Source organism: Petromyzon marinus, chromosome 45, assembly GCF_048934315.1.
Source record: "Petromyzon marinus isolate PM22_M1 ecotype Great Lakes invasive population chromosome 45, UKy_Petmar_22M1.pri1.0, whole genome shotgun sequence".
In the NCBI taxonomy this organism is placed as follows: Eukaryota; Metazoa; Chordata; class Hyperoartia; order Petromyzontiformes; family Petromyzontidae; genus Petromyzon; species Petromyzon marinus.
This window is the reverse complement of record NC_133711.1, coordinates 9,259,507-9,271,719: the sequence shown is the minus strand read 5'-3', so window position 1 is coordinate 9,271,719 and position 12,213 is coordinate 9,259,507. Positions and strand designations below refer to the sequence as shown.

General features: G+C 49.6%; 1 protein-coding gene across 16 annotated transcripts in view; it reads left to right on the top strand.

Moving 5' to 3' along the window:
• Positions 1–12,213, top strand: part of LOC116952152 (teneurin-4-like) — a 430,454-nt gene that overhangs the window by 154,600 nt on the left and 263,641 nt on the right. For all 16 annotated transcript variants that reach the window (XM_032971246.2, XM_032971251.2, XM_032971247.2 and 13 more), the window contains 2 exons: positions 8,628–8,740; positions 9,301–9,541. In XM_032971246.2, coding sequence (XP_032827137.2) covers positions 8,628–8,740; positions 9,301–9,541 — 354 coding nt within the window. The remainder of the gene's footprint in view (positions 1–8,627; positions 8,741–9,300; positions 9,542–12,213) is intronic.

The window sequence follows — 12,213 nt, the reverse complement described above, 5'->3', positions numbered from 1 at the left end:
TGTTCTGTTGCGTTTTAGCCAGCTCTTTGCTCGGCACATTGACACTGCCTCTATCCTTGAGCCGAACTTCCTTAGCTCTTGCTCCAGAGATTCATTACGCGATGACGCTGACATGACGGCCGCGACCCAAGCGGTGACAAGCCGCCACCCTTACGTGAGGCCAGACTGCCCAGGTTAAAGACAAGACAAGAATGTCAATAAATACATCTATCCTGCTTCAGCTACTTTCAATCCAACAGGGGAGCCACCTTCGCATCCCCGGGGGTTGATTTGTACGCACCACACCAAGTTGCTAATTTAAGGCAGAGTCGACCTTGGAGAGGCCCCAGACCGGTTCAGAAATGCGTCACCGATGTTGGCCGTGAGCAAGAATTGAACTTGGGTCAGTGGGTTTATAACGCAGCGCACCAACCACTACGCTCCCGCTCCCTGCTATTTATATGCAATTATCGCATCACATGCAGCTGCTCTGTAATGGTTATGTGCATTTTTACGTGTTCATTTGTGTCTGACATAAGGCCTGGATCCAGAAATGTTTTATAAGCACATAGCCCTGTTGGGTATATTCCATTCAGCCATATAGCCGTAAGTACGTGCATTTATTGGATACAGTTTTTTTGTGTGTACGTCCAAGGAAGGGAACCAGAGCTTTGGTACAGTGATGCGTGCCTTTGTTTGGGCGCCTGTGTGGAGATCTTCAAAATCAACGCAGTTAGCGGCACGGTGTGCTGTCATTGACGTCTTTTTAATTTCCTTGAAAACCAAAAAACTCCTTGACTTCCCAAATTTTACTAGTGGAATGTGGCTCAAAGGTCTATCCTCTTCCTCGGTGTGTGGAGTGTATATTTTGCCCAAGGCCCTTTATTTGAAGTGTAAGAAACGGACATGAAATTGGTTGTCAATATAAAACGCATGAACAAAGGAGTGTTGTATGGCATTTTCATTGTTCAAGTGCTCTTTTCATTGACTGTAAAATAGATTTGTTTTTTGTTATGTACCCTCAACGGGGCACACTCCTTCACCCCCTGCCCCCCGCCGGCAAAAAAAAAACCACGGCACCTGAGACGCTCCGTGGATCTGTGCGGCTCTTGGGCGTTTGGAAACACGGACCAACCGAGAGGCAGTTCACGGACCAGTTCTTAATCTACGGTAATCGCTGTGGCAGCAACACCGTTGTGCCACCTTTTTGGAGGGGGGGGGGCGTGGGGGTGCCGCCATCCGTGGTTCCCACTCTGGGCGCCCCCCCCCCCTCCCCCCTCAAAAACATCCCCCCAAAACTTAAAACCGGCCTCGTTTTTTGCACCGTGAGCCCCCCTCGGCACTTTGCTGAGGGGCATGTCTCTGCAGAGCATCGGGGCGATTCGGTACAAAGTGTAGCTCGTGAGCATTGATGCGCTCCCCATTCAGCGCCGGTCTGAATCCGCCCCTTGTTAAAGTCATGCCCTTGAGTGTGCATGGCAGGGGAAACTGGGGGGGGGGGGGGGGATGGGGGGGGGAAGGGGAAGGGCTCAAGCAGAACATAATGCAATACATTCAAACCCGCTCCTCACAGCGGACTCCTAATTAGAACCAGAATTCGAGCCACTGGTACACAGTGATACAAGCATGTAGGGCAAGAGGGGGTAGGGGAGCGGTGCTGGGTGTGTTTGTGGGCCTTACTCCCTTCCCTCCACGTTGTTATGGAAGAGGAATACCCAGGGGGCATGTTACGACCCCCTTTTCTGTGAAAGACTACAGTTTATTGAAGAATAATAATAATACAAGCTGATTTGTGTGTGGGGGGGGGGGGATCTAAAATCCCCAAAATAAATGTGACCACAGTTGTTCCATTTTTAAACGGGCCTATTGATCTCCGCCGCTCTAATTTACACACGACTCTCCACATGCGTGTACGGCGGCTGCCGGCACTGGAAACTTTATGCAAAAAAAAAAAGTTATGATTTATGTGAAGTCACTTTCGATTCGTGTCCTCTGCTTTAAAACACCTGGTTAGCATTACGGTTTGGAAATTGCATTCATTAGGGTTATAACAATGTACAAAATAAAAAGGGACTGCTCTTTTCTTTTTTACTGCGCCAAGGTGTGGAGCCGGTGGCGCAGCGGTTAACGCGCTGCAACCACCGGCTATGAAACTATGAAACCACCGCTAAGAAAACTATGAAACACAACGATGAAACTCGCCGCGCCGAGTTATCTTGCCGTAAACATCAGTGGCGAGTCATATCAGAACCGGTCTTGGTCTCCCCCTCCACTTCTTTACCAACCGCCCGCTGACCAGCATGGTGAAGCATGGTAGAAAAAAAAAATATCTGCGTGATCGACATTACGTGGGGAGACTTAAATCCATCATTGGTGGCTCAAAGAATGGACAGAATTTATTTATTTTTTGCTCAGTCCTATAGCCCATGACTAGGTAACCTGTAATGCATTGCAATCCTTCCCCCCGCACCTCCGATTCTTTGCCCCACACCTCCGATTTGCGCGGTTGGCTACATGCGACGTGAAAGAAGTTCAACATACACACATACAATATAATCAGATCTCAGAAGCTAAGCAGGGTTGAGTCCGGTAAGTATTTATGCTGAGCAACTGCCATGGACAAGTTATGGCCTGCAGTGCTATGCGGCGGGCAAAATCCATTGTTCTACTGTACTCATATGCTCCCACATCTATGCCCCTCACCTGTACCAGTGTAGAGAAGTATGGTCAAATAATGCCCCACGACCTGCAATGGCGTGCAGAAGCCCTCGCCAAGCAGTGCGTTCACACAACAGCTGCACACGCAAATAAATACCCGTTCGTCCGTCCAGCCTACGCGACTTATAAATGTATTTAATGAATATGCTTGCACAGAAACGCACTGGCAATAAAAAAAAATAATGTCTTCTGCCTTAGTTTTTCTTGTGCATTGGTGAGAATTACATCCAAGTCCTAATGTAATTTCCCTGTGGGTCTATAGACTTGGGAGCCAGTTGTATTTAGTCTTGAGCAGTGGCGCAGCCGCTGTGGTTGGCATGGGTTGTCCGGACAACCGCTAACATCTTTAGATATGGACAAGAGACACCCACAACATTTTGGGCAGAAATCATATAATTTTTTTAGTCCACTTTTTTCTCGACAAGGCGAAAGAAATGTTGTTAATGCTTACGATGCAACATGTAATTACTCAAGCAGTAGGCCCAGGACTCAGTCGGCAAGCCAGTATGAGCGTGGGTAGTGCAGTAGTGGGGAGACCTTCACAGAACCTTCTCGTAATCTACAAACTAACCACTGGGAACCATTCACGAGTGGGACACCACTCCCCGAACTTCTGGAGTGCGGCCGTGTCCCTGCCACACTATTTAAGAAATACATTTCTAACACCCAACGCTCCCTAGCCGTGGTGAAGAGCTGCCGCCTTTGTTTGTTTGTGAGCCAGGTGTGAAAGACTGATAAATACAATATGGGGAGGCATTTCCCCAAATGGGGTTTGTGTGCGGTGTAAGTGTGTGTGTGTGTCCATTCGCTGCATTGGCAGGGTCAGATCTCTTTAGAATACTGTACTTGAAAATACATTTCTCTGTCCGCTTGTGGTATGTTAAATGTGTTATTTAGAGAGGTTTTTTTGCATGTACTTATATTCTCTATTTAAAGAGTGCACATTACTTTTTCAGTGCACATACAGTAACCTAAATGCACATTTCCTCCACATGACAGTAACGTTCAATGGTAGCTTGCAGGTTTCTTTGTTAATAAAGAACGGGTCTTTCACACACCTAAAGTCTTATTTATTTTTATATAGCGGTCGAGTTAATCGGCAACGTTCATGCGATCATTTTGGGATTTGGTGACCAAGGCGGTAAATGGTTTCAGACGTTGCCTCATTGTAAATATCTGATATTGCTGTGAACGATAGAAGTGGCTAGTGGTGCTACTATGTAGTGCATGGTTTGAGATGTAGACTCACATAGTTGTTCGTAGGACTCACATCGACACCATAGACTCACACTAAAGACCCATAGGCGAATGATCGGAGCGGGCGATGGTGTTGCTATGTGGTCCATGGTTTGAAATTGTGACCTCAGTGCTACTGGGGGCTCTTATTAATTTTCTATCAGTGTGTAGGGGATAAAATAATTCACAGCCTTTTGTCAGTCCACTTGTGGATGAAGGCCTCTCTATCCCGTGTCACCCTTGGGGTTTGTTTGACCACACTCGCCCACCTTTGGTCAGTACAGGTTGCTGAATGTGGCCCCGACGGTCAAATCAGATATTGCTCGCCACTGATGTCACTCGTTACCAACATGACCACAGTAGAATTACGTGTTGTGCTTCCCGTACCAATGTTTAGCATATTATTCCCACTAATGTGAATGTATGTATGTATGTTGAACTCCTTGCGCATCCCACGATAGCATTCTAATGACCCAAGGAAATGGAGTTGGGATGTGGTGCCCGTGCAATATTTAGAGTTCCACGATGCGCTCTCTCCTGTGGAAGTCCAGGGGCATTGTTTACGCATTAAACGCGAACGTCGCACGTAATGGTGAACCTGCACGCACGCACGCAGGCAGTTTGACATTTTGACGAAAAAAAACAAAGAACTAAACTTTGACTTTTGACCCTGCATCTGGCGGTGCAGTTTTCCCGCATCTGCAAAATGGAAAATGTCTGGTCGCAGCATAGGGTCTTTTTATTTGCGAGACACCGTATCAAAATCTAAAGTGTGTGACTTGTCCGGGGTCCACGGTCTCTCTCGGGGACATTCGTTGCTTAAATGCCGCACGGAGGCGGCGCTCGCACGCTTTGTATTTTGCGGCGCTAATGAGGTAATGTAACGTAATAGGGTTTTGCTGTCTTGGCGGCGCTTCAGATGCAGAATGAATGCTGTTGTCAGACCTCCCCGTCCTCTGCAATGGCAACAAAAAAATCACCTGGCCTCCACAGTGAGCGTCCGTAATGCAGAACGCACGGAGTGAGCTCTCCCTTGCCTGCAGAATGATTCCACCACACGCAGAGCAGACATTCTACACGCACACACAAAACCGAAGATCAACTGGATTCCATCAGAGGTTAATTATTTGGCGGCACTCTGTTATTATAAATCATTCTGAGGAAGATATTTTAAAACGCGCATTAAATCAAGCTTCTGCATTAGTGTCATGTTCAGATTCATGTACCTTTGCGCAGTAAACTAATGTAACGTCTGCAGAGGTATGCCCATGCCTCGCTCTCGGTCTCCGATAGATGCCTGCTCATGGACTGTTTTTCATTGATCCTGCGCTGCTTGCTAATCCATAGAATTGCCTTTTGTGCAGTCACTTCTTCTGGCTTACTGCGGCCTACATTAAATTTGTTCCCCTCTGGTCCAAGCTGACCATTTGGGCAGCAAGCAAAGTTAAAGACAAAGATCACCCGTGTAGCCTTGACAGACTGTAGGGGCAAGTGCTGTTAGCGAGCCCCTATGAAGGCCGGCAAGGCACACGAGGGGATGGGTGGCCAGCACCACGCACGGCCGCCTTTGTCTCCCTAGTAGCGATGTTTACACACCGCACCGGGTACTCATTTGAGGCAGAGTCGACCTAGGGGAGGCCCAGGACCGCTTCAGATAATCGTAAATGATGCTGGCCGTGAGCAGGAACCGAGCCCAGGTAGCCAGATTTGCAGCGCGGTGCGCTAACTGCTGCACCACCGCTCCCCACACACATGCCTCACCATCGGTGCACTAACTGCTGCACCACCACTCCCCACACACATGCCTCACCATCGGTGCGCTAACTGCTGCACCACCGCTCCCCACACACATGCCTCACCATCGGTGCACTAACTGCTGCACCACCACTCCCCACACACATGCCTCACCATCGGTGCGCTAACTGCTGCACCACCGCTCCCCACACACATGCCTCACCATCGGTGGTGGAACCTTTTTACAAGTTGGGGGCTTTAATTGACATCGCAACGCTGTTGAGGGGAGGGTGAGCGCTGCTCTAAGTTGCAAACAACCGGGACATACCACAGCAAGAAGAAGATGAACTCGCGATGCCAGCCGAGGATGTGAACCACATGTAAATCCTTCGTCTCGAGCGGTGTATTGTTATTATTATTGTTGTTGTGCAGCTGACAGAAACTGCAGCACCTAAACAAACAAAAGATAAAACAATCCCCGGAACACCAGGACAGATGACACCACTAATGAGTGGTGGGTGGCACTGGTGGCCAAGAGACAGGGGGCTAAGGTAACGCCAAAGATCGTGAGTAGGGAAAATACATCGGTGGTCTTGGATGTGGGGCGCTGTGTGTGATTGGATAGGACACGGGGGGGCTGAATTGAATTTGGCAAACATCACGGCTCTGAAATCTTGCTTGAAGCGATGCTGTTTGCAACTTCGCGTACTCTGCTCGCCATCATCATCATCATTGGTCATGATCCACTCAAGCTCGTACATCTTATGGAGCAGCCTTTCCCAATGCACCTTCCTGTAAACCGCAGAGATGCCTGGCCAGCTGCGTCGTCAATATACCGAACTCTGGCTTTGAGCATACATCCATCACTTGGTCAGACAGTAAGCTCTTTTTTCTTTTGCTACTCTTGTGCAATAGGGCCTCTCAAAATTGTGCCGATTCCAAATTCGGTGTCGGTTCAGCAGTTCCCTGCACTCCTGCGCTGTGTTCTAATGGCTACAGACAACAGCGTCAAGGCTGCCATCCTCCACTGCACAGCAGATCCTTCAGCAGCTTCCACCGTGAATTGAGCTTCCTTCCTTTCGATGGTGAGATGCAGCATTCTTCAAGAACCCCAGAGGTGCCAGGCGAATTGCGGCGGTGTGGCATCCGGGTGCACTTGAGCCACAAAGCCACTCTGATCGTGGGGATGCGGCATTCAAATCGCATCCTCTTTTGTGTGTGTGTGTGGGGAGGTGGTGGGAGGGTGGGGGTTCTTTTGTGAATTACAGTCTATGACACCTTCATATGGAATATTGTCCCCGGTGTGTGTGCACGGGGAAGTGGGCACGCGCCGCATGATTGACACCGTCTGTGTGCCCGAATGTCCCTTGGAGGATGGGCTGTGAAAATGTTGCTGTCAATTTTAGACCTCTCGCTTCATCTCGGCCGCAATTTCTAAAGCAGTGCCACTTTGGTTTAAAAAAAGAAAAAGGAGTCCCTACACTTTGCGTACGTACGTGTGTCTGCGTGTGTGCGCTCTTGTACATTTTCAGCAGTGCCCATATGTACACCATGTGTGTGACGTGTACATTGGGTTACATGTAGACCTCTTTGTCAATCCACTGCTGGGTGAAGGCCTCCTCATGCCACTATGCCACTCCTGATTCCCCCCATCCCCCCCGCGTCTGGGTGGTCTAGGGGGGTAGGGCCAGGGGAGGGAGGCAGACTGGTCCAGATATCTTTGCTTCCATGACCCATTGCTGGTCGCTAGGTTAATCTTAACAATTAGAAATTCCCGTGAGGGTCACAGAACGTGATGCAGAGAGAGATCTTGGGGCGGGCGCCGCCAACTTACTTCTCCCGCCCACTAGCTATGAACCTCAACGTTGTCTCTGCATCTCAGAGCGAGCGTGCAGTGGGAGAGGAGTGTTGGGAAGGGAGGGTTGACTGGTGCAGATATCGTTTGCCGGTAGCCGGTGATCAAACTCAAGTTGCCTTGATCGTAGCGCCGTGCACAAACTGCTGCACCACCACTCTACTGCATGTCGAGTGAAGAAAACAAATTCTTCGCAACACCCTTCTCTCCCTCTAAGTTTCTGCTTTCGCGTAAATGAAATCCCCCGTATTCCCCGCTGTGATCGAATAACGAGCTCGCCTTGTGTTGTGTGCAGAGAATTGAGATGCATTAATTTTGGGACAAAGTTGCCTCTTGGGGTCCCCAAGGCTAAATAATCTGCACTTTGAGGTGTTTGTTATATTTTGGCTATAATATCAATGCAATTGTTATTTTAATCTCGGTGGGTGTAACTTAAAACGTGGCCATTGACAGCTACGTAGGGTTTTTGTTATTGTTGTAAATGTTGGCATACAACTACTCGAGGGCCCAACAACAAATAAGGTATCAACGTCAAAGGTGCAGCCCAGCAATTGCTTGCTTATGCCACTGCTGGCAGAACAGCCTCCTTCTACCGGCAGTGGCGAGAGGGCCCAATTAGAGGCTCCCCCTGTCTAATCCAACACTGTGGAGGCAGTGAGGGTTGATGAATCACACCGATGTTGTGATACTCCCTTCTCGTGGGCGTCGAGGTGCTATACCCTGGCATGGCAGGAGAATGTGGTACAGCAAACATGTGGACTCCACCTGTTCCGACTGTGAGGAATAGAGGTTAGCCCCCTCGCATGGGTACATTTCCCCTGGGAGCTCCAGTTTCCTCCGACATATAAACATTCATTGGTCGATAATAACCTTACATAAAGAGGATGGCAGAGCTTGGACAATTGTTGACACCAGCTCATCGCTTTGCTGCTTTTTCCTGCTTGTGGTTCCTCGTACGGTATCTCACTCTCTCTCTTCGAGAGCGAGCAAAAAGTGTGCGCGTTTACAAGTCGAAGTCAACCACCACCATACTATCATCATCATCATCATTTAGACGCTGTGTCAGTCGTTATCGTGTCGTGTGCCTGTGACCGTGCGCGTGCAGGCGTGGAGTACTGCCTGCGTGAGATCGGCGTGTGCGAGCCCATCCCCCAGAGAACCACGGGCGGCGTCTGCGACCCAATGATGGCAGGCGTCGTCTGCGACCCAGGGCAGCAGGTAATGGGCTGGATCCTTCGTCAGCCACCACGGACGCTGTGGTCTCTCGCCCCGCAGCCCCACGTGCCCAACGGGGGTGGCGGGCTCCGGTGCTCGCCTATCCAAGTGCTAGCCAAGTTCACCCCCTGCTTGGCTTCTGGCATCGGACTAGATCGGATGCTTTCATGGTGATTTGGTCGCAGGAAATTTAACATAAAAAAGGCAGGTGGTTATAACGCTTTTGCCTGTCTAACTCTGCCACGTAAGCGAAAGGAGGTGAAACATCACATATTCTATACATTTTCATTCTTGAGGCAGCGCTCCCCGACGTGTTTTGGGGTTTTCGGGTTGTGGCCCGCATTGCTCGGCACAATGACCTCCGCCGCCCCTTCCCTGACAGTTCACTCCACATGCTGGGAGCTTCTTCGGCAACCTTCGTGCCGAAAAACACGCGGTTCGCAACCACCGTGAAACACACCGGAGCATTACGCAGCGCCACCGGGAAAGCCTACGCAGGTGGCGTTGAGTTCACGCCGTTGTTGTTGTTGTTGTTGTTGTTTCCCTTCCTGGCCGGCCCACAGCTGCAGCACAGCGGGTACACGCCGGACGTGAGGCTGGCCCGGATGAGCTACGGAGCCGACGTCGCTGCCTCGGACTCCGACACGGAGACGGAAGAGACGCTGCCCTACGAGCACGAGCCCCGGGGCGGGCGCGCCCGCGACGGGAAGCCGGACGGCAACCCCTACCCGCCAAGCCGCGCCAACTCCGTCCTCACGCTTACCGACACGGAGCACGAGAACAACAAGTCCGACACCGAGACAGGTAACCCGCACCGCCGTGGCAACACACGGCCGGGCAGAGCGTGGCCGGGAACTTGGTGCGCGTCAACGGGGCATTGCGACGTCTACAGTCGGCAAGCTCGTTGTGCATTGTTGCCCAGCATTATGGGTAAAACAATGATAGGGTCGACATTTATATGAATTTTGAAATACTCTGGTGGGGCGGTGTCAGGATTCGCCCCCCCACATCTTCCTGGTGGTTAAATGGATTGTTACGATTCGGTTTGGGGGATCGCAAATCAATTCCAGGATCGGTTACTTTTGTGTTCAATATTGCCGTGAATCTCGTGCCGCCTCTCGTGGCTCCAAGGAGATAGGCGAACAATCACAAACAACATGCACAGGTCTAAAGATAACCGACGGTTACTCACGCAATTCAATCCAAACATCGTGAGCATCACAATCTGTGTATTCATAATGGTCACCGATGTGCTCCGAATATAGACAATTAAAACACCATTCCAGTGACCAGCGCTCACAATTTTGGGGGCACTGTTTCACCTGGCACTTTTAACTTTCACTCAAGTGTGACCAAACGCTCGAGGGGTAGAAACTATCCGAGGCACATTGCGTGGCCCCAACTAAATCATACATCACATTGAAGGGGGAGTGCAAACCGTTTGGATGACGCGCCAAAAATCATAATTAAACTATTTAAGGCCCATCAAGCTATATAGCTCTTCTTCAGAAGCGACCTGGACTCAGATGATCGCTCAACGAAGTGGAGTATCATCAGGTGGAAATTTATAGCGGCCAAATACTGTGAACGCACGTTGATTCTAATTGCGGATGGAAAAGCCAGAGGATCCGGAGAAAAATCCACGCAACCACAGGAAGGACCTGCAAACTCCAAATATACAGGTGTCAGGGTCGGGATCGAACCCACGACCTCCTGTATACCAGTCGATCAAGTTAACATCTCACCACCGCGGCGCCCTCATACTTTGAGAGAGGTGCTTGTCACTGGCACAGAATTAACCTCTGCACAGAAACCTTGCGAATGTGTCATTGATTGAAATGCGGAGAGGCATCTCAGAAGGACGGGTACGGCCTTGTGTATTGCGTGGAGTTTTAGACAGCGGGGTGGAGCAGGAATCCTGACTGAATCACTCTCATGTAGGATCAATGGCCACCTGTCTCGTTACGAAAATGATGTTCACCAGCGATGCCATTTTATTTTTTTACAAAGAGGCGTGAAGTCTGTTGCCGATGAATGTTTGTATAGTTTTTTTTATTTTTAAACAGAGAGCGTATAAATATCTCTCATTCTCAAACCGCGAAGTAACCACGTTTCAGTAATAGCTCTTGAAGCAAACAATCACCGTGTTTTAGTCTGCAAAAAGACTTTCTTCAGTTTTAAAATGGAACTGATTCTTACGGTGGAATCTTGCGTCTGAAAAAATATTGAAATGCAACGATTGACCTGGTTTTAGTCTGCGAAAATACTTTCTCCAGTTTTAAAATGGAACTGATTCTGACGGTGGAATCTTGGGTCTGAAAATTGAACATAACTTGTCATGAAAAAAGGAAAACCTTTCTTGTCCTCATACACTTTTATAACACCTTGCATACCGAATACGTTCCAACCCATCAAGATGAATTGAACAATTATGTAAGTGTAATAGGATTGCTTGCACCCTGAGTGCAACCCCAAGGTATGCAGACACTTACTGTGGGGCTGGCTTTGTGAGGTGTATGCAATTTGGCAGTCTTCTTCAAAGCTGTCAGTGGCATTATAAAATATTATAGGCAATCTGACCCATACGCATAAAATGCCTTGAGCCCTAAAATATTAGGGGTGGTGCGCACAGGGCTCTTCCTGCCATTGCCTCGCTCGCGTCGCCAACCTTTAGCGATGCCGTGCTCACACGCGTGTGCCACCCCGGCTGCCTTTATCTTTCTAGAGATGGTATTCCACACCGGATACTCAATTAATGATGAGTTCACCTAGGGGAGGTTTCGGTGGAGTCGCTCGCATACCACGGACGCAACCCTCGGGTGGGGATCGAACTCCCAAGCAGCAGGTCCTGAGCAGAGCGGTGTGTGGTGCCACTGCATGTCGGTGTAAATGTACACAACAACCACAACAAGAGTTGATATTCACCGCCACTCAGTGGCGGTGATGGTGCCACAGTGCTAGTGCCAGGCTGGGTGCGCTCTGAGGCCACATGAATGGGGTGGAAGGCTATAAATGCACACGCACATTCAAACACAAGAATATGCAGAGACAAGTGCTGTTAGGGAACACCTATGAAGGCTGGCACGGCACACTAGGGGATAAGTGTTCAGCACCACGTCTGGCCGCCTTTGTCTCCCCAGTGGCGATGTTTTCACACCTCACCAGGTACTCATTTCAGGCTGAGTCGACCTAGGGGAAGCGCAGGACTGGTTCAGATAATTGTCACTGGTGTTCGCAGTGAGCGGTAATCGAACTCGGGTCACCGGGTTCATAGCGCAACGCGCTAACCGCTACACTTCCGCTCCACATGCACGCACGCGCTCACACGCACACATGCATAAACTCACTGGGACAGTCAATATTAGTAAGCATTAAGTTAATATTAGCCTCTCTTATAGGTGTAGAGTGTATGCAGCAATGCAGCGGCGCATCGCATCCTTGTTTTGTCATTGACCCACAGCCTATAGAGCGCTCTT